This window comes from Mixophyes fleayi, chromosome 5 (assembly GCF_038048845.1).
Source record: "Mixophyes fleayi isolate aMixFle1 chromosome 5, aMixFle1.hap1, whole genome shotgun sequence".
Lineage (NCBI taxonomy): Eukaryota > Metazoa > Chordata > Amphibia > Anura > Limnodynastidae > Mixophyes > Mixophyes fleayi.
This window is the reverse complement of record NC_134406.1, coordinates 195,053,631-195,081,492: the sequence shown is the minus strand read 5'-3', so window position 1 is coordinate 195,081,492 and position 27,862 is coordinate 195,053,631. Positions and strand designations below refer to the sequence as shown.

Here is a 27,862-nt window from a genome sequence, read left to right as displayed (position 1 = left end):
TATAGAGTTGCTAATGTACATGGTACAATTGTAGAGCAATTGTTAGTACCACAAATCCATACACCACTTGTATTTAAAGCTGCGCATACACATGTTTGGGGGAAGACAAAACACGGGAGCGTATCTTGCTCAGGTTCTAATAGCTTGGAGTATACGAGGCAATAAAAAGGTTTTGCTGGACATGTCCAGTATGTCAGAGAACATGTCCGAAGCCAGACTATTGGGCCCCTCTAGTTCCCATCCCTGTTGTCCAGACCCCGTTTGAACGTATTGGGATGGATTTGGAAATTTAGGCCCATTAGAGAAATCAGTCCGGGTCCATCAGTGTGTACTGGTCATAGTGGACTATGCCACCAGGTATCCCTAGGCTATACTTTTGTGCAATATAAAATCCAGCACAATAGCAAAATAACTCCTTTTGTATTGTACCAGGTTGGGTATCCCCAAAGAAATATTGACTGATCAGGGTAGTCCCTTTATGTCCTGTCTAATGAAAGAGCTGTGCCGGTTATTAGGAGTAGAAACCTTACACATATCATTTTATCACCCGCAGACTGACGAGTTAGTGGAACGTTTTAATAGGACACTCAAACATATGGTAAGAAAGGCAGTAGCACAGGAAAAATGGGACTCAGATGTGTTATTACTCTATTTAATGTTTGTAGTAAGGGAGGTGCCTCAAGCATCTACAGGATTCAGCCCCTTGAATTGCTGTATGGCAGGCAGCCAAGGGGCATTTTAAATGTTCTCAAGGAGGACTGGGAGCAAAACCTAATGTGATCCAATCTGTGTCCCAGTTGTACGACAGGTTGGGGAAGATCACCCCATTGGTACAACAACATATGCATGAGGCACAGGCGAGACAAAAAAATAACTACGATAAGTCAGCTGCAATTAGGGCTTTACAACCAGCTGACAAAGTTCTTCTCCTGGTACCCATACAAGAGAGTAAGCGCTTCACAAATTGGCAGGGGCCATAGGTGATTGAGGCTGTGGGGCTTGTTAATTATAAAGTCAGGCAGGAAGGCAGGAGAAAACCAATTCAGACTCATCATGTCAACTTGCTGAAACCATGGCATGATAGGGAAGAGCCACAAGCCACGTTGGTAAGCTCAGTTGTGCAGGAAACCAAAGTTCCCATAGGGGATGATCTGTCGCCAGTGCGGAGATGACAGACTGAGGAAATGGTTCAGAGGAACCTTGATGTGCTTTCTAAAGTACCTGGACAAACCACGCTCGTTGAACACAACATAGTTACACCTCCAGGTGTAAGGAATTACTTTGATATTTGCACCTTCGACCACTAGAGTTCTCTGCATTCGTAAACTTGCCCTCAGATTTGCCCTTATCCAAGATAGCCAGAATGACATCAAGGAGAACCCATCTCGGATCCTGTTTCCTTTTTTGGGCCTATAATAGGCACTTCCTGGATCAGACATGTGCTTGAGTATTCTGTCTGCTCAGCTCCTGTCACTTGCTGCACCTCCTTGCATTTGTGACTACCCTGCTTGTGTACCGACTCAGCAAACCTCTGACTACTTGCTGGATATCTTCAGCTATTGTACTTGAGATAATACCACCAGTATCGATACAGGATACTCAACCCTTAAAATGGATAAAAAGATATACCTGTTAAGTGACGCGTGGCAAATTTTACCACCGTGCTAATTGAATATCAGGCAGAGCTGAAATTCCTAATGGACAGTTTTTTAGTTCTCTAATCACAGGTTAAGCAAGAGTTTCAAGTTGTCTCACAAAAGGCTTGTGACACACATAGTGGCTTCCAGGAATTTCTAATTAGGCTGTCTCAGCATGAGGACCGTATCACAGAGTTGGAGAACAAGTCACCGCAAATGCCTATATTATCACCATCCCCTGCAGCTCTCCCTCTTCCACTAGCTCGGTTTGGTGGGGACCCTCAAACGTTTTTTGGATTTGTTAATCAATGTTAGATGCAATTGTATGAGTCTCATTTTCAGTCTGAGAAGTCAAAGGTCCAGTGTATGTTTTTACTACTTAAGGACACTGCCCTCGTATGGGCTTCTCCCTATATCGAGGCTTCTAGTCTGATGTTAGAAAATTTGATAACTTCCTCAAAGTGATGAAACAAAACTTTGATGATCCAAACTGAAAGGATAATGCTGAAAAGGCAATATGGAAATTATGTCAGGGGAGACGCTCAGTTGTAGAATATACTGCAGATTTTCGAAGGATAGTCCTTGACCCTACATGGAATTCTGAGGTGCAGTTGTCTGTTTATCGAAAGAGTCTTTCTGAGGCCATTAAAGATGAATTAGCCCAAGCAGAGGCACCCACTGAACTTTTCATCAACCATTGCATTCGCGTTGATGCTCGATTGAGAGACGACAAGAAATTAAGGCCTTACCCTGGACATACCCCAGTTATCGGGAACCCACAATTTCAAACTATTATGGGAATTCTGAGGTCAAATCCACTAAGAAATTTGAGTCTGAACACATGTAAGGAGACACACTTCATATACGTAGTTCCAATTAGAGAAAGGAGCAATGACGTCAAGAGAAATTGTCTTTATTGTGCAAACCAGGACATTATGTCTGAAATTGTCCTAGAAGACCTCAGAGTACTATGGCTACCTTAGCAGACGCATACTCTTCAGATCAGGAGTCTGTGATTTCTGATATTCCTCAGCATTTGAATGCAATTATTTCTTGTCTCTCCTCCTTAGCATCAACTGAGAAAAATAAGGGGAATAATAACTCGTATTTCTCAATTCCGATTCGATTATAGATCGGTGCAGACTGGATTTCCAGTACAGCAATGGTGGACTCTGGTGCGAACGGCAATTTTATGGACATTATATTTGCTAAGAGAAATGAGATTGAGTTTATAGAGAAACAGATACCTGTGTTAATGGAAACTTTGGACGGTTCTCCTTTGAACTCTGGTCCAATCACTCATGAAACTGAACCTATGGACCTCATAATAGAGCCAAATTGCCAAGAGACTCAGACTTTCTTACTGATCTATTCTCCCAAGTTTCCTATTATTCTGGGAATTCCTTGGTTGGCTACAAATAATCCATCCATTAACTGGGAATCAAAGACTATTTTATTTTCACAAGAGACCTCTGCTCCCGAGACTAAACCTGAACCCTCTGTTGAAGAGGTGAGTGAGTTATATAATTCCCCTTCCTCATGTATTGGACCAGCTACTGACACAATATAAAGACTTTTCTGATGTTTATAGTAATAAGAATGCTTTCAAGTTACCACCTCACAGACCCTATGATTGCCCATTGGGTTTGTTACCTGGGGCTGCCATACCCTTTGGACGCACTTATCCATTAGCCGAGCCTGAGTTAAAGGTCCTCAAGGATTATGTGGATGAAAGTTTAGAAAATGGTTTTATTCGTCCCTCCACATCTCCGGCAGGTGCACCTATTCTGTTTGTGAAAAGGAAGGATGGTTCATTATGTACCAATGCATTGATTATAGAGCATTAAATAAAGTTACAATCAAGAACCGTTACCTGCTCCCACTTATTTCAGAATTACTGGAGAAGCTTTGCTCAGCAAGGATTTTCACCAAATTAGATCTATGAGGAGCATATAATTTTTCTCTACAAACGATCTGGCGATGAATGGAAGACTGCTTTTCAATGTAAATATGGACATTTTGAACATTTGGTGATGCCCTTTGGATTGTTTAAGAATATTGGACAAGGAAAAAGAGAGTGTATGTAGGGGCACTCCAGGGTATATAGTATAAAATTTACATTTTATTGGTATTCATTAAAAATTGGATACAACTAGCGAAAATTTAAAATAGATACAAAGTGAGGGGAGTGAAAATAAAATTGCAGTTGCAACTGCAAAGTCGCTTGTATTCTCACATAATTTTATTAGTAATAGTATTGATATAATATTGTTAAGCTGCTATGGTAATTGGTTACTCCTTCATCCCTGGGATCTTAAAATAGACCCCAATAATATATAGTTAATACTATGGGTGGTATAGAGTATCAATAAAACCTTTATAATACACACTATCTATTGTATAATGGCTCTCTGTGATTCATACTGGTAAGTATAAGTGACCGTGAATGTCTGAATAAAATCTGCGTTATTATGTTACAAAGATACACGATGGTGCGCAATGATATGTTTGAATCGTCTATAGCAGAATAAAGACAATTGCTGCACTTATGGGTTAGATAGTCTCTCTATATATGCTGACTCATAGTTATAACCCGAATTTCATATAGGGAGATGTATTAACTGATCTCTATGTTCACCGAGAGTCATCTAAAGGAATCAATAGATCTGTTTGAGCTGTAGTTAGTGTAGCACACCGTTTTATTGTTATAATTAGTTATATAGTTGCTCTCTGTGATTCATACTAATAAGTATAGATGACCATATATGCCTAAGTAAGGCTGGCGTTACTATGTTGCAAAGGCACACGGTGGTGTCTGTTTCTATAATAGCACTAGGATCGTCTATGGCAGAATAAAGGTAATTGCTACATTTACAGGCTGAGTGGTCTCTATATTCACAACAAGTTATTTAGAGAGAGTGATGGTAGGTTTAGTTAGAACCATATTAAGTAAAGTCTTATAGTGTGTATAATTGTCACGGTTCACTATGAAATAGTCATATATTGACTCAATATTATAACCCAGATTCATATAAGGAAATACATTGGTAAGTTGACTGATCTCTATGTTCACGAGAGTCATCTGAAGGAGTCAAAAAATTAAATCTATTTAAGCCGTAGTTGGTATAGCTCTTATAGCATATCAGAATATCTCATAATATGGTGAGACAGCTATATATTAGCCCGTTATTACTAGTAAAACGGCAATGTATAGACTCATTGTAGTGACTCTATCTAATCTCGAAAGATCTAGTGTTGAACTCTATTATAAAGTAGGTATTAGTTAGCAGCAGCGTGTGAGATACAATGCGAACGCCGACGCGCGTTTCGCTTGTATGCTTTCTCAAGGCAAGACGAGCCATAGTAGTGATTGGCTATTTAAGCTGTAAAATAGACGCCCTTTTGTACGCGTCATAGTGGAGATCCAATCAGGAGATCCTTTTCATAGGAATGATCGGCAGTTGTCTCTGCCTATAGTATATCAGGTTCTATCTATCCTAGAATCCTATTGGCACCTTATATTACTATGGAAACCTTTGTTATTTAATCCGTAAATGGAACTCCGTTTCTATCCATGATTTAAAATGCTGTTACGGTAGGTATATCTAGTCATGGAGAAATATATACAGGGAAATATAGAAAGCATTGATATATGTAAAGGGTATGTATCTGATCTAAGATGATATATTATATTAACTACAAAGATGTTGTTATCTTTAATATCAGTGTATACCTACTTAAATAGACTCTTATAAAATTATATAACTAATACATATTTATTACCTATATGTGTGAATACATCTCTATGTTCTATTGCAAATAGAAGGCGGAACATATCTGATATGATCTAGATGGTATATATTATACCTATTGATATTCCTCGTTTATGGGTGAAGTGAGGTGATTAGGTGCTAGATTATAGATATTAGTGACCAAACTAATTTGTATGTTACAATATTAGGGCAATCAAATGCCCTTTTAAAAGTGAACTACTGGATATACAATTTAAACAATATAGTATTATAGTTAAATTATAAGTGAGATAGTGTACAAAATTAGATATAATTGTGAATAAGACGAATTATGTAGGAAACATAAATCGATAGTAGTGAAACAAAAAACCGAACAAAAAGAATAATATAATTAACCATTATGACCATAAAATGAAACCATATGCATATATTCTCAAAGTGTTGATTTTATATATTATATTAAATGTAGTCTAGATTCCCTTTAAATAAGAGAATCATATTCTTTGTGATCATAAAGATAACTTCAGATGGTTTCTAGTAGCTTCAACTGTCATACTATTTATAATTGGAATATTATTACGCTACTTCCACAAAATAAGATATCTCACACAAATAATCTAATAGATGAGAGTTAGATTATTTCTCTCAGTTATACAAAAGCCAAATAACTCGTATAGTCATTAAGGCCTTCTGGTATCATACTACCCATGATAAAAATCTTTTTGGTTTCCCTCCTCAGGAGTTCTCCCTGTAGATCTCCTCCACGAATTCCCAGATGTACCTGTTCCATAATGTATGCCTTCACAAATTTAGGGTTTCCATTATGAAATGATAAGAAATGTCTCGCAACTGAGGTGAGTTTTTTATTGTTGTTTTGATCCTTTTCCGCATTTTTGATGTTCCCAATATGTTCTAAAAGTCTTCTCTTGAAAGGACGGCTAGTCATACCAACATATTTTTTTGAACAAGGGCATGATAAACAATATATCACCCCTGACGAATTACAATTTAAGAAGTCGTTTATTTTCCAGATCTTTCCATATTTGTCAGTGTATTCTTTTGTCATTACCGTATATTGGCATGCTTTGCATGATCCACATTGGTAAAAGCCTTTTGTTCTGTTGTTATTGGTCGTTCTATTGTGAAAATGACTATGGACCAGACGGTCATTAAGATTTTGCGATCTTCTCCAACTCATGGAGATTCTTTCTCCCAGAATCCTATTCAGATCTCGATCTACAAGGAGAACATGCCAATGATGTTGAAAGATATCAACTAGCTCCCTCCATTCTGTACAGAAAGTTCCAATCATCCTCACCTTAGTTTGTTTGTTATTTGGTTCCTGATTGTGTGAGGAGAAAATTAGGGATTCCATATTTTTGTTTGATACAAAGTTTTTTGCGTTTCTGATCGTTCTCCTTCCATATCCTCTGTGTTTAAATCTTACTATAACTTCTTCTGATCGTTTTTCACAAGTTGTCTTATCCGAGCAGTTACGTTTTGTCCGTAATAGTTCCCCTTTGGGGATACCCTTAATCACTGCTGGATGGTGTGCACTTGTACGGTGCAAGATGCTATTAGTCACTTATACTTACCAGTATGAATCACAGAGAGCCATTATACAATAGATAGTGTGTATTATAAAGGTTTTATTGATACTCTATACCACCCATAGTATTAACTATATATTATTGGGGTCTATTTTAAGATCCCAGGGATGAAGGAGTAACCAATTACCATAGCAGCTTAACAATATTATATCAATACTATTACTAATAAAATTATGTGAGAATACAAGCGACATTGCAGTTGCAACTGCAATTTTATTTTCACTCCCCTCACTTTGTATCTATTTTAAATTTTCGCTAGTTGTATCCAATTTTTAATGAATACCAATAAAATGTAAATTTTATACTATATACCCTGGAGTGCCCCTACATACACTCTCTTTTTCCTTGTCCAATATTCTTAAACAATCAGTGTTAGGGTGCACCCTATAGTCGTGATAATTGATTAATTGAGGAACTAATATATGTTCAATAAAATTGGGGTTACTGAATATTTGACTTTATTGACAAACTTGGTGCGGTTACCTTTGTACTGAATACTGTAAACTTTTGTGAGGTCTTTCTCACTTTTCTTATTACCAGCACAAGTAACTATACAAAAATAATCAATCATAAAATATATACATATATATATTAGACTACAGAATAATCAGCCATGGCAACATTCAGTATCTGTCATGATTTAAATCTGAGACGAGAAAAGTGGACGAACAATGGAGATTCCGATCTCATATTCAATCGCATTGAGGATCCTCATAAGGGTTGGTCAGATTACCTATACGAACTTAAATCTGTACTATATAAACAGACTAAAACCCATTGGAACAAGGTTATGTTTGATAAATATACTCAACACCAAATGATACCAAGGGGTCTTAGACCCAAAATTTATCCCGCTTTTGACCTAGCAGCTGAAGACCTCAAAAAAGAATGGGAGCAGACCCTTACCAAATGTGCCAATGATTTAATGAACATCTTGGTTAAACATGATACCATGATTCTAGAACAGTGCAACCTAGAGATTAATTCCCTTGGTGAGAAACTAAAAATCTTTGAGATGGATGAGTCTTTTAGAAAAACATATGATAGAATTAAATCTGATTTGGATGTGTTCGAAAAAGAAATTATAGATAAAAAGAAAAGCAAGTTAGCTAGGGATACCAGAGATTATGCACAAAATAGAGTCTTTAAATGGAAGGTATATAAACCCAATAAATCATTAACTTCATATACAACTTCAGAAATTGATTCCTCTGAAGGAGAAACATCGAATGATAGTTCCTTGACACGAACCACCAATACTGCTAGGAGTTTTTTAGGACGGGGCCCTTTGGACCATATAGATCGAAACGATATTCATACAAGAAAATACGCAGGGGGGGGAAGAAAAACAAAAAGAACAGAAGAGCAGGAAGACTTTCTGTTTCGCAGGAGCCAGAGACGTCAGAGGCGCTAGATGCAGCCCTTAGGGTCATTAATCTTTCGGATATAAAATTAAAACCAGAACACATTAGTCTTCTTAGTAAGGGACTATCCTTCTCACCATCTAAAGTAATGAACAGATTTGAATGGGAGAAGGACCTGGCTCTTTTTTCTAGAAAGCTCCTCCTCAAGAAATTTTATGAAGTAAACAAAAAACAGGAAGTGACATCTAGTCCCCATGATATTTCAGAGGAGGGTGATCCCTCTAATCCCCATGCATCAACACAAGTTATGGAAAGATCACCACGATCTATGGTATTAAACACCACTGATGATATGCTAGCATTAGAAATATTGGAAGAATTGCAAGATTCTCAACAAACAAATAAATTAACGATTTTGCCAAGAGACAAAAAATCTATATTAAAAAAGAAGTCAACTTTTTTACCAGATACAGCCATATGTCCACAAGTTAAAACCTTTGTAGACCTAGTGTCTAGAGATCTGGACAAATTATATAACAGGACACAAAAGAATCTACCCAACAGTGGCAATTTAAGTAAAACAGAACTCCAAGCATTAAAAGAAATAGAGAGTTGGAAAGACATTGTAATCAAACCCTCGGACAAAGGGGGAAATATTGTTTTATGGGCCAAAAACAACTATGTAGCAGAGATTAATCGACAACTGAGTGATACAACCTGCTACAAACGTCTGATATTTAACCCCACTGCAAATTTCCTAAGTATTTATAAATCAATAATTAACAAAGCTTTGGGCAATGGAATTCTAACTAAACAAGATTATGACTATCTCATGGTAGAGAATCCAAAAATACCAACAATATATATACTCCCAAAAATACATAAGAATGAAAGAAATCCCCCGGGAAGACCTATTATCTCAGGAATAGGGGGACTAACTGAGAAAGCTAGCAAATATGTGGACCAATTTTTACGTCCCTATGTTCTCAGCTTACAATCGTATGTGAGGGATACGATGGATGTTCTATCTAAAATACAGGAAATTACAGTAAATAGTGAGGTATATTTGGCATCATATGATGTGGAATCTCTATACACTAATATAAATCATCAAGATGGTTTAAATGCAATACAGTATTTCTTAGGGATGGATATAGACTCAGACCTAAATGATTTAATTATTACTCTCTTACGCTTTATCCTAACAAAAAATTATTTCCTATTTGATGAGAGATTCTTTCTCCAGATCAGAGGCACTGCCATGGGGACATGTTGTGCTCCAACTTATGCCAACCTATTTTTGGGTTGGTGGGAGAAGGAAATAGTGTTCTGTGAAACCAACGACAACTACACCAAACATGTCCTACTTTGGCTAAGATATATAGATGACATCTTGATCTTATGGGATGGGGACATATCCCTATTCAATGACTTTACCACAATCCTAAATACAAATAATCTCAACTTGAAACTGACTTCAGAAATTGATTTGGAAAAAATTAATTTTCTTGACTTAATGATCTATAAAAATGAAAATGGTACCTTGAATACGGATATGTATAGAAAAGCCACCGCTACTAATAGCATCTTGCACCGTACAAGTGCACACCATCCAGCAGTGATTAAGGGTATCCCCAAAGGGGAACTATTACGACAAAACGTAACTGCTCGGATAAGACAACTTGTGAAAAACGATCAGAAGAAGTTATAGTAAGATTTAAACACAGAGGATATGGAAGGAGAACGATCAGAAACGCAAAAAACTTTGTATCAAACAAAAATAGGGAATCCCTAATTTTCTCCTCACACAATCAGGAACCAAATAACAAACAAACTAAGGTGAGGATGATTGGAACTTTCTGTACAGAATGGAGGGAGCTAGTTGATATCTTTCAACATCATTGGCATGTTCTCCTTTTAGATCGAGATCTGAATAGGATTCTGGGAGAAAGAATCTCCATGAGTTGGAGAAGATCGCAAAATCTTAATGACCGTCTGGTCCATAGTCATTTTCACAATAGAACGACCAATAACAACAGAACAAAAGGCTTTTACCAATGTGGATCATGCAAAGCATGCCAATATACGGTAATGACAAAAGAATACACTGACAAATATGGAAAGATCTGGAAAATAAACGACTTCTTAAATTGTAATTCGTCAGGGGTGATATATTGTTTATCATGCCCTTGTTCAAAAAAATATGTTGGTATGACTAGCCGTCCTTTCAAGAGAAGACTTTTAGAACATATTGGGAACATCAAAAATGCGGAAAAGGATCAAAACAACAATAAAAAACTCACCTCAGTTGCGAGACATTTCTTATCATTTCATAATGGAAACCCTAAATTTGTGAAGGCATACATTATGGAACAGGTACATCTGGGAATTCGTGGAGGAGATCTACAGGGAGAACTCCTGAGGAGGGAAACCAAAAAGATTTTTATCATGGGTAGTATGATACCAGAAGGCCTTAATGACTATACGAGTTATTTGGCTTTTGTATAACTGAGAGAAATAATCTAACTCTCATCTATTAGATTATTTGTGTGAGATATCTTATTTTGTGGAAGTAGCGTAATAATATTCCAATTATAAATAGTATGACAGTTGAAGCTACTAGAAACCATCTGAAGTTATCTTTATGATCACAAAGAATATGATTCTCTTATTTAAAGGGAATCTAGACTACATTTAATATAATATATAAAATCAACACTTTGAGAATATATGCATATGGTTTCATTTTATGGTCATAATGGTTAATTATATTATTCTTTTTGTTCGGTTTTTTGTTTCACTACTATCGATTTATGTTTCCTACATAATTCGTCTTATTCACAATTATATCTAATTTTGTACACTATCTCACTTATAATTTAACTATAATACTATATTGTTTAAATTGTATATCCAGTAGTTCACTTTTAAAAGGGCATTTGATTGCCCTAATATTGTAACATACAAATTAGTTTGGTCACTAATATCTATATTCTAGCACCTAATCACCTCACTTCACCCATAAACGAGGAATATCAATAGGTATAATATATACCATCTAGATCATATCAGATATGTTCCGCCTTCTATTTGCAATAGAACATAGAGATGTATTCACACATATAGGTAATAAATATGTATTAGTTATATAATTTTATAAGAGTCTATTTAAGTAGGTATACACTGATATTAAAGATAACAACATCTTTGTAGTTAATATAATATATCATCTTAGATCAGATACATACCCTTTACATATATCAATGCTTTCTATATTTCCCTGTATATATTTCTCCATGACTAGATATACCTACCGTAACAGCATTTTAAATCATGGATAGAAACGGAGTTCCATTTACGGATTAAATAACAAAGGTTTCCATAGTAATATAAGGTGCCAATAGGATTCTAGGATAGATAGAACCTGATATACTATAGGCAGAGACAACTGCCGATCATTCCTATGAAAAGGATCTCCTGATTGGATCTCCACTATGACGCGTACAAAAGGGCGTCTATTTTACAGCTTAAATAGCCAATCACTACTATGGCTCGTCTTGCCTTGAGAAAGCATACAAGCGAAACGCGCGTCGGCGTTCGCATTGTATCTCACACGCTGCTGCTAACTAATACCTACTTTATAATAGAGTTCAACACTAGATCTTTCGAGATTAGATAGAGTCACTACAATGAGTCTATACATTGCCGTTTTACTAGTAATAACGGGCTAATATATAGCTGTCTCACCATATTATGAGATATTCTGATATGCTATAAGAGCTATACCAACTACGGCTTAAATAGATTTAATTTTTTGACTCCTTCAGATGACTCTCGTGAACATAGAGATCAGTCAACTTACCAATGTATTTCCTTATATGAATCTGGGTTATAATATTGAGTCAATATATGACTATTTCATAGTGAACCGTGACAATTATACACACTATAAGACTTTACTTAATATGGTTCTAACTAAACCTACCATCACTCTCTCTAAATAACTTGTTGTGAATATAGAGACCACTCAGCCTGTAAATGTAGCAATTACCTTTATTCTGCCATAGACGATCCTAGTGCTATTATAGAAACAGACACCACCGTGTGCCTTTGCAACATAGTAACGCCAGCCTTACTTAGGCATATATGGTCATCTATACTTATTAGTATGAATCACAGAGAGCAACTATATAACTAATTATAACAATAAAACGGTGTGCTACACTAACTACAGCTCAAACAGATCTATTGATTCCTTTAGATGACTCTCGGTGAACATAGAGATCAGTTAATACATCTCCCTATATGAAATTCGGGTTATAACTATGAGTCAGCATATATAGAGAGACTATCTAACCCATAAGTGCAGCAATTGTCTTTATTCTGCTATAGACGATTCAAACATATCATTGCGCACCATCGTGTATCTTTGTAACATAATAACGCAGATTTTATTCAGACATTCACGGTCACTTATACTTACCAGTATGAATCACAGAGAGCCATTATACAATAGATAGTGTGTATTATAAAGGTTTTATTGATACTCTATACCACCCATAGTATTAACTATATATTATTGGGGTCTATTTTAAGATCCCAGGGATGAAGGAGTAACCAATCACCATAGCAGCTTAACAATATTATATCAATACTATTACTAATAAAATTATGTGAGAATACAAGCGACATTGCAGTTGCAACTGCAATTTTATTTTCACTCCCCTCACTTTGTATCTATTTTAAATTTTCGCTAGTTGTATCCAATTTTTAATGAATACCAATAAAATGTAAATTTTATACTATATACCCTGGAGTGCCCCTACATACACTCTCTTTTTCCTTGTCCAATATTCTTAAACAATCAGTGTTAGGGTGCACCCTATAGTCGTGATAATTGATTAATTGAGGAACTAATATATGTTCAATAAAATTGGGGTTACTGAATATTTGACTTTATTGACAAACTTGGTGCGGTTACCTTTGTACTGAATGCCCTTTGGATTGTGCAATGCTCTTGCTACATTCCAACATTTCATGAATGACGTTTTTAAAGATTTTATTGACCAATTTGTTGTCATCTATCTTGATGGCATACTAATTTTCTCAAATTCCCAAGAGGAACATCAACAACAAGTTCGAACTGTACTGAAACGTCTTCGCAGTCACCGTTTGTACATTAAGTTAGAGAAGTGGGAATTCCACAAAATACAGATTCAGTTCTTGGGCTACATCATTTCACCTCAAGGTTTGAGAATGGACTCTAGCAAGGTCCACGCTATAGTAGATTGGCCAACTCCAAGAAATGTTAGAGGTACAAAAGTTCGTAGGGTTTGCCAACTTCTATTGTCGTTTCATTAAACACTTCTCTAAAATTGTGACACCAATCACTCAATTAACCAAGAAGGGATTATCTTTTCATTGGTCTCAAGAAGCTTAAAATGCTTTCTCTCTGCTTAAGACAAGGTATACTACATATCCCTTATTAATATATCTCAACCCAGAACGTCCCTTTATCCTCATGGCAGATGCTTCAGATTCAGCAGTAGGTGCAATATTATCACAGAATAGGAGAGAAGATGCTTTTGCATCCATGTACATTTTTCTCTGTTTTTCTCTCATCAAATGACTGATTCAGAAAGGAATTATGATGTAGGAAATGAAGAACTATTAGCCATTGTGGCTGCATTTACTGAATGGAGACATTTGAACTGAAAGCGCTGCACATCAAATAACTGTGCTTACTGACCACTGGAATGTAGAATTTGTTCGGTCTGTAAAGAGACTGTCTCCTCGAAAAAACCAGATGGAGTTTATTCTTAAATCGTTTTGAATTTGTTATCTCTTATAAACCTGGATCCAGAAATGGGAAAGCTGATGCTCTATCCAGAGCATATATAGAAGACTCCCCACAAGTTGAGCGAGAAGAGACAATCCTCTTTGAGTCAAATTTCCTGGGAGCTATTGGCATTGGTGAACTGTTGTCTGACATCAAAGAGGGTTACAGAACGAATCCGATCCTTTTAGACCCCCTTACAGATTTACACTTAACCTATCGAGATAACATATGGAAGTATGAACATCGCTTGTATGTACCAGCAGCAGCACAATTAAAAGTACTGCAATTTGTTTATGACACTAGAATAGCAGGCCACAAAGGTGTTTGTAAGACTGATTAATTATTATCTTGTTACTTTTGGTGGCCGCAATATAAGAAGGATGTTAAAAAGTGAGTATTATCCTGCACTGCTTGTGCACAATTTAAGACTCCACGCACTGCTTCACTTAGACATTTACAGCCTTTTGCAGTCCCTTCTCGTCCATGGGGTTCAATTCAATATTCACGGATTTTAGAGCGGCTTTACCATCGTTCAAATGTATGACTACAATTCTGGTGGTTTTAGATCAACTCACAAAGATAGCTCACCTTTTGCCCTGTCGTGAACTTCCTTCTGCAAAAGAAACAGAAGAATTACTAATCAGGGAAGGTTTTCATCTACATGGAGTTCCTGATGATATAGTTTCTGACCTAAGAGTGCAATTTACTTCACGTTTTTGGAAGCAGATTTGTAGTGTGCTTAATATTAATATTAAATTATACCAAGTATGAATTATGCCTTCCATCCCCAATCCAATAGACAGTCAGAAAGCACCAACCAGACACTGGAACAATACCTACAGTGCTACATTTGCCATCTGCAAGATGACTGGATAAATGTTCTGCCTATGACAGAATTTTCATACAACAACTCGCAACACTCATCCACAAGACACAGTGCTTTTTATGCCAATTTGGGGTATCATTCAAACCTACTTCCAATTTTCCGCAGGATTTTTCCATTCCTGCTGTTACATCCAGATTAGAATCGCTACAAAATAATCTTGTAAGTATTGAGAAAGACATTGCAACATGCTCAAGATAGTTATAAAAGAATTGCAGACAGGCATTATAAAGCTGCACTAGTTTTAAACACTGGAGACGATGTTTGGTTTTCCACACAAAATCTAAAAGTAAGTGTGCCTACTTCTAAACAAGGACCAAAATATATTGGTCCCTTTAAGATTTTGGCACAAGTCAGTATATCAGCCTTTCGAGGATTTATGAAGGTTCATCCTGTCTTCCATGTTTCATTTCTGAAGTCAGTAATATCAAATCCTTTTCCTGGTCGCACCTTGCCTCCTCCGGATCATGCTCAAATTGATGAACATAAAGAATTTCCTAGTAGCCAAAATACTAGATTTGCGAATATTTAGAAATAAACTTCAATATTTGATACAATGGTAGGGATATGGTCCAGAAGACAATTCATGGGAACCAGAAGGAAATGTCCATGCACCTCAATTGTTGCCTGAATTTCATTAAAGAGAAACCCAGCAAAGCACCATCCAGAGGACTTAATTGAAAGGGGGGAATACTGTAAGAAATGACTTTGATATTTTCACCTCCGACCACTAGAGTTTTCTGCATTTGTATACTTTCCATCAGATTTGCCCTTATCCAAGTTGGCTAGAATGGCATCAATGAGAACCTGTTTCCTGTTTGGGCCTATAATGGGCAATTTCTGGATCAGACATGTGCTTGAGTATTCTGCCTGCTCAGCTCCTGTCACTTGCTGAACTTCCTTGCACATTCATGACTACCATGCTTTTGTACCGACCTGGCAAACATCTGACTACCCTGCTTGTGTACCGATCCGGCAAATGTCTGACTACCCTGCTTCTGTACTGACCTGGCAAACGACTGACTGCTCGCTGGATATCTACTCAGCTATTGGGCTTCAGAGAATACCACCAGTATCGTTACACCAGGGGTGGTGGTGAGAGTAAGACCATACCATATTCCTGAAGCAAGACGTGTAGCTGTGAAACAGGAGATTAAAAAATTTTTGGACCTCGGTGTCATTTAGGAATCCAATAGCAACTGGATTAGCCCTATTGTGTTAGTGGCAAAACCGAACGGGAGTATTCGTTTTTGTAATGATTTTAGAAAATTAAACAAAGTTTCCCATTCCAACACCTACCTGATGCCCAGAAGTGATGAGCTCGTGGAAACCTTGGCCAATAGTCAGTACCTTACCACGTTAGATCTGACCAAAGTCTACTGGCAGATTCCCCTGACACCATCTGCCAAGGGTAAGACAACCTTTTTAACCCAAGATGGGTTATTCCAATATAAGGACTTGCCTTTCGGGCTACATGAGGCTCCTGCCCTTCCAAAGAGCCATGAATTGGCTCTTAAAACCACACCAGGAGTTTGCAACTGCATACTTACATGACATAGTCATCCACTCCCAGGATTGTGAGACACATCTACCCAAAGTAGGGGCAGTATTAGCCTCACTCAGGGAGGTGGGTCTAACCACCAATTTTGAGAAGTGTGCATTGGCCATGCTTGAGGCCAAATACTTGGGGTAAGGTCAGGTCAAACTGCACGTTGACAGAGTAAAGGCTGTCAGAGATTACCCCAAACCTGTACGGAAGACCCAGCTGAGAACTTTCCTGGATCTTGTTGGGTACTATCATCGGTTTATGGATAATTTTGCCACTAGAGCTGCTTCTCTTACCAAGCTTTTAAAAAATACTTGTCCAGACAAGTTTGTCTGGCCGGAAGCAGCGGAGGCTGCCTGGTGGGATCTTCGAGTGGTCCTGTGTTCAGCACCAATACTCCAAGCACCGAACTTCAGCAGGAGATTGTATCTTCAAACGAATGCCTCTGGAGCAGGATCAGGAGCTGTGCTCTCGCAGAGTCTTGATTGGACAGAGAAACCCATCCTTTACTTGAGCTGCAACTTCTGCCTAGGGAGAAGAAATACTCCACGGTGGTATAGGAGTGCCTAGCCATCAAATGGGCAAACGAGGCTCTCAGGTACTGCCTTGTGTGTAGAGAAGTCACCTTGGTCAGTGACCACGCACCACTGAAGTAGATGCATAGGAACAAGGAAGTGAATGCCCGGATAGCTAGGTGGTTCCTAGCACTCCAGCCCTACCATTTCACAATGGAGCATAGGCCAGGGAGTCTGCACAAAAATGCAGATACTCTATCTCGCCGAGATGCTCTCTCCACAGTATCAATGTCACCGTGGTTGGGGAGGGGGTATGTGGCAAAGAGGCTTATTTGTCATACCTCTCCTATAGGGAAATTGGTAAATACCCAGCTAGTCTGCAGGAACACATACACATATAGGTGTTCAACATGGGTGTAATTAATTTGTTGCTTGCTGTGGTTGGTTTGTAGTGCTGGGGTAGTTCATAAAAACAATGTTTGTATTTGTGGGTGGGGCAACCAATGCCAGTTAGTGCTAGTAGTGAGAGAACTATTGTGTCAGGGTTGTACACAAAGAATGAGTGAGATCCTGCCTTCTCTGCTGGTATTTGCTAGACTCGCCCATAGGCGCAGAGTCTAACAGAGCGGAAGGTATTCACCAGGGATCTCCGCTAGGAGATTTGGGCTTAGCGCCTTCCAGCCTGCAGGTCGTGACCCCCTAGGGAAGTTCCCAGTGAGACAGAACAGAGAGGTGACTTTGAGAGGCAACTTGACACAGAGGAGTAAAAGCCAAAAAAGGGCAGGTACTCTAGTCTCTAGCAGAACACTGGAGAGGAGGAGAAGATGACCCTGGACAGGGCAATCCACGGTGAGGTAGCTAGGCAGAGGTCAGCAGAGATCTGGATATGTAGCGGACGATGAACCTCAGCTATTACCACTTGGAAGTGGAAGGGACCAGCGGAGGTCAGCGGTGCATGAAGAGTAGGTAGTGGGCGTTGATCACAGTGATTACCACTAACGAGTGAAATAGGTCAGCAGAGATCAGTGGTACACAGGATATGCAGCAGACGATGAACCACAGTTATTATTACTTGGAGGTGGAACGGATCAGCGGATGTCAGCGGTGCATGCGGAATAGGTAGCGGGCGTTGATCACAGCGATTACCACTATGGAGTGAAACAGGTGACCAGAGATCAGCGGTATACAGGATATGCAGCAGACAGTGAACCATGGCTGTTACTACTTGGAGGTGGAACGGATCAGCGGATGTCAGCAGTGCGTGCAGGATAGGTAGCAGGGGTAGATCACAGCGGAGAGAAGGGAGCTGCTTCAGGCCAGGTGAAGACTCGGAGAACCAGCACTGAAAGGTGAGGGGAGGAGCCTTATAAAGGAGTACAGACCAATGGGCAGATAACACAGGTGAAGCATAGCACAGGTGCAGACTGCTGCTGACAGCATGCACAATGGGGAGAATTAAGATGAGGGTAGGTGTTCCGATCCTCGAGTGAAGATACCCGGAGAGTGGTGTGTGACATATTGTTTAGCCAGACGTAGACTAGTGGGAGAATTGTGATGCTTTACTGGAAATGTCTGCTGTAACCACCACTGAAACTCTTTTAAGCCATCCTGACAACTGCCAATAAACAGTGAAATGATTCAGCCAAGCTGTGTGAGACTCCAGTGAATGTTGTGGTTTATCACATTATAATAACATTAACGTAAGTACTGTTTGATCTAGTGTGCATGAGCTTTTCCTAGATATCAAAAGTCCAATATCACCACCAGGGCTGCCATCAGAAAATGTGGGGCCCAATACTAATTAATCTTGCAAAGACCTTCCCTCTTATCCGTACATGCCCACCCCCCCGCATCACAGTAAATACCCCCATCTCATCAAAATAAATGCTCTGTCTGCGGTCCCCCCCACCAATCTAAATAAATGCTCTGAACCCCCCCCCCCCTCTCCATCAGCATAAATTCACTTAACTGTTCTCCACATGTTTGTCGGCTCCCTCCCAGCCTATCTGTGACTTGGAGCCGGGAGTGACAAGGTTATTGCTGTTTATGGTCTTCACCAAAAATTGCATCAAAATTAATTCTTCAGGTATTTACAGATCATTGGCAACCACTTTTTTTTTTAGAAAAGTTTCTGCTCACTCATGGTGAACCCCATCACTTTCTATGGAAAAAGTATTGGAATTTAAATATATGGAGTCATTACTTTCCATTTTCTATGAAGAAACTAATATTACTAAAAGAATCTCCATTTCCAATATTCCTTATTCTCTCTAAAACAATTGTCTTTGTCGATATCTTTTTTGGGGGATAGGAGAGAGGGACAATGCAATAATTTTTATTTTTGTCCAATGCTTTTTTTTTTTCTTTTTTTATAGAAAATAGCTACTATTCCCTACATTTTTACTTTTTGCTGTTTTTGATTGGTCTATGTTGTAATAAAATTATATTACACCATTGTGAAAGTCAGAAATTTGTTAAGCAGACATCCACTGAGCTGATTGTATAGAAAATATATTCAATAGATTTTAAATAGGTGAAATAAGCTAGATAAATTAGATATTAGATATAGCCGGATGGCAAGGTGTTTATTTTGGAGTTTTCTTTTGTTTTTCTTATTGAATAAAATTGGCTGAGGCCAGTTGTACGAAACTTGTGTGAATTCTTTAGGCTGCTATTACCCCAGGAGATGGTACCAGGCCCTTTACTTGGTCACACAATGACACAATGTATGGTTGGTTCAGAGCTCCTGAACGATAGGCTTTTATGAAAAATGAATATCAGATAATTGTCAGACATTAAGAACTTATCATTTTAGAATAATATCTAAAAGGTCAGGCAAAATACAGCTAGAATTGGTATCCATGCGACCACCATAGCAACAGTAAATGGAGTGCATTCCCAGGAGGGAAATGTTAGCAGTGGAGTACCCCAGAGATCTGTACTTGGACCAGTGCTTTTTAATATCTTTATTGGTGTCATTGAAAATGATATGCCTTTTTGCAGATAACACAAAGATGTGCAACAGGGTAGACACACCAGGAGGGATAAAACAAACAATCGGTGATCTAGGTAGACTTGGAATGGTCAAAAGTGTGGCAACTACAGTTTAATGCTAAAAAATGCAAAATTATGCACTTGGGTCTCAAAAACTAAAAGACTAAATATAGCATTAACAGCAATATAATGGAAACTACTGTGGAGGAACGGGATCTAGGAGTCACTCTTTCAGGTGACTTAAAGACAGTTAAGCAATATAATCAAGCAATGAGAAAGAAAAGTCAGATGCTTGGTTGCATAGGGAGTGGAATCAGTAGTACAAAGAAAGAAGTAATAATGCCACTGTATAGGTCATTGGTTCGGCCTCATCTAGAATATTGTTTCCAGTTCTGGAGGCCATATCTCCAGAAGGATATAAATACATTAGAGACTGTACAAAGAAGGGCAACTAAAATGATGCATGGTTTACAGCACAAAATTTACCTGGAAAGATTAAGAAATCTTAATATGTATAGCTTGGAGCACAGAAGGGAAAGTGGGGACATGATAGAAACTTTTAAATATATCAAGGGTTTTAACAAGGTACAGGAGGGAAACATTCTTCAAAAGAAGAGAAGTATTAGAACACGAGGACATGCACTGAAGCTGGAAGGAAGTAGGTTCAGAGGAAATTTGAGTGAAAATTTCTTCACAGAAAAGGTAGTGGATAAATGGAATAGCCTCCCATCAGAGGTGGTTGAGACTAATACAGTAGAGCAATTTAAACATGATTGAGATAGACATAAGGATATCCTTACAAAGAACTATTGATCAAATAGGGTTTGAGATTTTGGTAGAATAGATGGGCCAAGTGGTTCTTATCTGCCGTCAAATTCTGTGTTTCTATGTAACAGCTTGAAAGAGAACAAATCACATACCACTCTCAATGACAGTCTCAGATGTCAGTTTCTACAGGTCTCTTTATATGTTTCAAATTACTCTTTCTTCCACTATGAAGACCTATAATATTATTTTAATGTTTAGATAAATGGAGATAAATCCAAAACTTAAAGCCTGTGTATTACTGAGTGGAATAATAAACATTAAATAGCGAGATTGTTTATACTTAATTCAGGGGTGTCAAAACCTGCTATCCCCCGCTTCTTCGCTAGCACTCTCCTCTCTTCTCCTCCCCTCCTTCCCCGTGCACTGAATGTTAGGCGTGACGTCATCACGCCCAACATTTTCAGTGCGGATCGCCCAGGTAGCAGCCACAAGAAGAAGTCAGAGAAGATTATTAAGAAATTTGATTATTTGGCCCAATTGGGGTTTTGAGTTTGACATGCCTGACTTAATTGAATATGAACTTTATGAAGAAGGTGATTCTCCAACTAAAAAAACAGGCAACAACTCACACAGCTGGACAGATTTGCTTTGCAAGAAATGCTGTGCATATTGGTTAATTCACACACTTGGGCAGGGCCATTAATGTCACATAAACTCAGTACTGTTTTAATGATGTGGGGGGAATTACAGCTCTCTGTAATGCAGTGGGAAGGTAGTAATCTACTTTTTAACAGAACTGCAGTGGCAAGTCAAGTTAACACTGTACAATGTATTTTACTTTAATAGTTTATATCATTAATTTAATGTACCTTTAAATATACACCTACATTACTGTTAATATTTAGTTACTTTATACACAGGGAAAATATTTGGAATTAAATACTAAAGTATGCAGAACACATCAAACCATTAAAGAAGTGGATGTAGAAAGTAGAGATGGGCGGGTCCGGTTCTCCGAGAACCGAACCCACCCGAACTTTGGGTATCCGAGTACCGAGCTGAGCAGCTCGGTACTCTCCCGCCAATTCCGAATCCAAATCGAGGCCGAACGTCATTGTGACGTCGTCGGATCTCGGGACTCGGTTCTCGCGATACTTCAACTTTATAAATACACGCCTCCACAGCAATCCATCGCCATTTGACAGAGGGAGAGAGCAGGGTGTAGTCATAGGCTAATTAGAGCAGGGACAGAGAAAGAATACAATATTGTTCTTGCAATTGCTCTAACCAAAATCGCTAGTGCAGAGAGGAGGATAGAGGTTTATTATTTTTTCTTCATATTTGGCACTCCCCAGCGCTTTTGGGTTGTCCCCCATAATTGTGCATTAATATTTCTGGCTGTCAAAAGTCATATCTGTCAGCAGTATCTACTCAATAAATGTTAGCACTCCTCAGTGTTTTTGGGGTGTCCTCTCTAATTGTGCATTAATATTTCTGGCTGTCAAAAGTCATATCTGTCAGCAGTATCTACTCAATAATTTTAAGCACTCCTCAGTGTTTTTGGGGTGTCCTCTCTAATTGTGCATTAATATTTCTGGCTGTCAAAAGTCATATCTGTCAGCAGTATCTACTCAATAATTTTAAGCACTCCTCAGTGTTTTTGGGGTGTCCTCTCTAATTGTGCATTAATATTTCTGGCTGTCAAAAGTCATATCTGTCAGCAGTATCTACTCAATAAATTTTAGCACTCCTCTGTGTTTTTGGGGTGTCCTCCCTAATTGTGCATTAATATTTCTGGCTGTCAAAAGTCATATCTGTCAGCAGTATCTACTCAATAAATGTTAGCACTCCTCAGTGTTTTTGGGGTGTCCTCTCTAATTGTGCATTAATATTTCTGGCTGTCAAAAGTCATATCTGTCAGCAGTATCTACTCAATAAATGTTAGCACTCCTCAGTGTTTTTGGGGTGTCCTCTCTAATTGTGCATTAATATTTCTGGCTGTCAAAAGTCATATCTGTCAGCAGTATCTACTCAATAAATTTTAGCACTCCTCTGTGTTTTTGGGGTGTCCTCCCTAATTGTGCATTAATATTTCTGGCTGTCAAAAGTCATATCTGTCAGCAGTATCTACTCAATAAATGTTAGCACTCCTCAGTGTTTTTGGGGTGTCCTCTCTAATTGTGCATTAATATTTCTGGCTGTCAAAAGTCATATCTGTCAGCAGTATCTACTCAATAAATGTTAGCACTCCTCAGTGTTTTTGGGGTGTCCTCTCTAATTGTGCATTAATATTTCTGGCTGTCAAAAGTCATATCTGTCAGCAGTATCTACTCAATAATTTTAAGCACTCCTCAGTGTTTTTGGGGTGTCCTCTCTAATTGTGCATTAATATTTCTGGCTGTCAAAAGTCATATCTGTCAGCAGTATCTACTCAATAATTTTAAGCACTCCTCAGTGTTTTTGGGGTGTCCTCTCTAATTGTGCATTAATATTTCTGGCTGTCAAAAGTCATATCTGTCAGCAGTATCTACTCAATAAATTTTAGCACTCCTCTGTGTTTTTGGGGTGTCCTCCCTAATTGTGCATTAATATTTCTGGCTGTCAAAAGTCATATCTGTCAGCAGTATCTACTCAATAAATGTTAGCACTCCTCAGTGTTTTTGGGGTGTCCTCTCTAATTGTGCATTAATATTTCTGGCTGTCAAAAGTCATATCTGTCAGCAGTATCTACTCAATAATTTTAAGCACTCCTCAGTGTTTTTGGGGTGTCCTCTCTAATTGTGCATTAATATTTCTGGCTGTCAAAAGTCATATCTGTCAGCAGTATCTACTCAATAATTTTAAGCACTCCTCAGTGTTTTTGGGGTGTCCTCTCTAATTGTGCATTAATATTTCTGGCTGTCAAAAGTCATATCTGTCAGCAGTATCTACTCAATAAATTTTAGCACTCCTCTGTGTTTTTGGGGTGTCCTCCCTAATTGTGCATTAATATTTCTGGCTGTCAAAAGTCATATCTGTCAGCAGTATCTACTCAATAATTTTAAGCACTCCTCAGTGTTTTTGGGGTGTCCTCTCTAATTGTGCATTAATATTTCTGGCTGTCAAAAGTCATATCTGTCAGCAGTATCTACTCAATAAATTTTAGCACTCCTCAGTGTTTTTGGGGTGTCCTCCCTAATTGTGCATTAATATTTCTGGCTGTCAAAAGTCATATCTGTCAGCAGTATCTACGCAATGGATTCAAAGCAGTCCACATATGATCTAAATGAGCAACCAGGTTCTGTCACCAGTCCTGATGTTAGTGTTCCCAGTACGTCATCTGGCCAAGGCGATGTCAAACAACAGAGTGTTTTCAAATTAGTGCAAAAAACAAAAACCAAAAAAAAATTTACTGTATTGAAGCGAAAACGAAGTGTAACTGAGCAAAAGTTAAGTGACGATAAAAAAAAAATTGCAAGCATGCCATTCTACACACGCAGTGGCAAAGAGAGAATGAGGCCTTCACCTTTGGCTATTAGTGGCAGATCCCAAAAAGTTACCCAGCCTACAATTGGTGCACAACTACTGTTACGCGTCAAAGCTGAGCTGCAAGATACCAGTGAGGCATTACAGGAGAATATTTGCTCTGATTCACAAATGACAACAATCCCTGTGGAGAGTCCATCCAACAGTGGGATGTCTAATCGTGAGCATTCTGCTGATGTGTGCCTTAATAGCCCGAGTGTAGCCGGTGATACCCAAATTGAGGATGCCACTTTGGAATTAGAAGAGGATGAGGGGGAGATTTGTGTAGGCGACGAGGGCGCTAATGAGGATGTTGATGAGGATGAGGTTGTTTGTGTAAGTCCTGCACCAGTGGCAGCAGTTCTGGCACGTGACAAGAAAAAGGCCATTGTCATGCCTGGGCATAAAACAAAAAAATCCACTTCTTATGTGTGGAATTATTTCTACCCAAATCCAGACAACAATTGTATAGCCATTTGTAGTGTATGTGAAGCCACAGTCAGTCGAGGGAGGGACCTTAACCATCTTGGAACCTCGTCTATGTTACGCCATTTAACGAGAGTTCATGGCAAAGTGTTGGGAAAAGCTGAAAGTTCTTCCCAAAAGAATACAAGCACTCCCTCATCAGCTAAGACCCTCCGCTCACCGACATACCGACGGCCACAAAATACACCCACCACACCATCCTCATCAATATCCTCAGTAGCGCTCGGAGTTAGCCCGGCATCCCACTTAAGGCTGGATGACTCCGGCACTATTATTGATTCCTCTGAAGAAAGCGTTAGTCCTGCTGCTGCTGTTGCTGCTGCTGGGGGTGAATCGTCATCCCAGAGGCAGGTGAATAAAATGAGCAGTCCTACATTTCAGCAATTAACTGTGAAACAATCCTTTGCGAGGGGAAGCAAATATGACAGCAGTCACCCAGTCGCCAAGCGAATCACAGACGCCATGGCTGCAATGTTAGTGTTAGATCTGCGTCCAATCTCCACCATAAACGCAGCTGGTTTTTCACAGTTAATTGAGGTTTTGTGTCCGCGTTACAGAATTCCATCGCGACACCATTTCTCCCGTAAAGCTATTCCACAACTATACCAAAAAGTGTGTAAAAATGTAGAGATTGCGCTGAAAAATGCCATTCTGCCCACTGTTCACTTAACCACAGATATGTGGACAAGTGGAAGTGGCCAAACCAAAGACTATATGACTGTGACAGCCCACTGGGTTGGTCATTCACCTTCACCAGCAGGAACAGCAGCAGCATGTACACCACTACGTAACATTTGTCACAGGCAGGCCACTCTTTGTATCACCGGCTTCACTAACAGGCATACGGCTGACAATTTGTTACGCAAACTGAGAGATGTGATTGATGCATGGCTTATACCACTCGGACTCTCCCCAGGGTATGTCATTTCAGATAACGCCAACAATATAGTGCGAGCATTACAGCTGGGTGATTTCCAACATATTCCCTGTTTTGCTCACACCATCAACTTGGTGGTGCAGAGCTTCCTACGAAACAACCGTGAGGTGCAGGAGATGCTTTCGGTGGCCCGTAAAATTTCAGGCCATTTCAGGCATTCAGCCACAGCATGTAGGAGATTACAGCAGCTCCAAGAGCAGTTTAACTTGCCCTGCCACCAACTTAAGCAAGAGGTGGTAACTCGGTGGAATTCCACCCTGTACATGCTTCAGAGGATGGAGGAACAGCGCAAAGCCATCCAAGCATATTGCACAAGTCATGACATTGGGAAAGGAGGGGGGATGTATTTCACTCTTGCACAGTGGGGAATCCTTTCAGTGCTGTGCAAGGTGCTGAAACCATTTGAAGTTGTGACATGTGAGGTCAGTGCAGACTCTGCTAGTTTGAGCCAAGTCATTCCTTTAATTAGACTATTGGAAAAGCAGCTTGAGAAAATGAAGGAGGAGCTGAAAGCAAGCAATTCAGCAAAGTATGTTGGCCTTGTCGATCAAGTACTTAATTCGCTTCACAATGATCCTCGAGTTATTAAGATCTTGAACTCGGATCAGTACGTTTTGGCCACTGTGCTTGATCCAAGGTTTAAAACCTACATTGAGTCTTTACTTGTAAATGAGCGAGATGTGAACTTTTGCAAGGAGCTATTGCTCAGCAAGTTGGCCGCTGAACTGGGCCTCGGCTTGACGACGTGTCCTCCTTCACTTTCTCAAGCTGTTGCTCGTAAAAAATTAAATTTCCAAAAAAGAAGCAGGGAAGACACAGGGGGCAGACGAGAACAATTTAACATCTGGGCTGGTTTGAAGGATTTTTCAAAAAAAAGTGTCACTTTGCCCATAAGTCCATCCAATATGAGTATAAACATGCAAAGGATGGTGGAGGATTACTTTCAAGAGGTAGTTGATATGGAAATGTCAGACAGTCCCTTTCCTTACTGGGAAGAAAAGCAAGCTATTTGGAAACCCATGTACAAACTTGCTTTGCAATACCTAAGCTGCCCACCCTCCAGTGTGTACTCTGAACGAGTGTTCAGCACAGCAGGGAACTTAGTCAGTGATCGCCGTAGAAGGTTACTTCCCAAAAATGTGGAGAAAATGATGTTTATAAAAATGAACTACATCTTCCACGAGGAAGGCCTTCACCATCCAAGACATGCAAGCACTGACTGTTCTCTAATGGCGGATTCAAGCGGCGATGAATTGATAGTCTGTGATGATGACGATAACACTGATGAGGGTGAGGATGAAGCTGAAGATGATGCCGATAACATCTTTTTAAAACTTTCTATGTAAGTGTAGGGTGCAATCTACCCCCAAAGAGGAAAGGGACTTGTGGCATTTCCATATCACATACCATCTTGAAAGGCTGCTGTTAGGGCAATTTATCCTTAAGGGTAGGGTGTCATAGACAGAGTGACCCTAAACTGGCTTTGTCCATTTTTCATAATATTGTACAGTCTATAATGGCTGAATTTTTTAGTATTTTATACAAGTGGAGGGGGGCCTAGAGAGACAGAAACCAAACTGGCTTTCTCCATGTCAATTAATATTGTACAGTCTATAATGGCTGAATTTTTTGGTATTTTATACAAGTGGAGGGGGGCCTTGAGAGACAGAAACCAAACTGGCTTTTTCCATTTCTTTACATATTTAACTATAAGTGTAGGGTGTAATATACATTCAAAGACGATGGCTGCATTGCCAATATGCATAGATGGAGAGGAAGACAATCTGTTTTGTGTGTAGAATAGGCCTACCAACGAAGAATTAAACTGTTTTTTGGGATGATTTATTACCTCAACAATTAGATTACTTGTCTCTAAAACAGTTGGAGCACTAAATTGGGTTAATTTAGGCCCAAAAACATGGATTTTCCCAAAAAATAGCAAAACAAAACCAAACAAAACCAAAACCAAAACCAAAACACGCAATGGAGGTTTTGCAAAACCAAAACCAAAACCAAAACACGACGGT

At 38.9% G+C, this 27,862-nt stretch overlaps 1 protein-coding gene across 1 annotated transcript in view; it reads left to right on the top strand.

Moving 5' to 3' along the window:
* Positions 1-27,862, top strand: part of LOC142157804 (uncharacterized) — a 74,098-nt gene that overhangs the window by 34,406 nt on the left and 11,830 nt on the right. Inside the window, exon 3 of the mRNA XM_075211338.1 lies at positions 21,829-21,900. Within this exon, the coding sequence (XP_075067439.1) occupies positions 21,829-21,900 (72 nt within the window). The remainder of the gene's footprint in view (positions 1-21,828; positions 21,901-27,862) is intronic.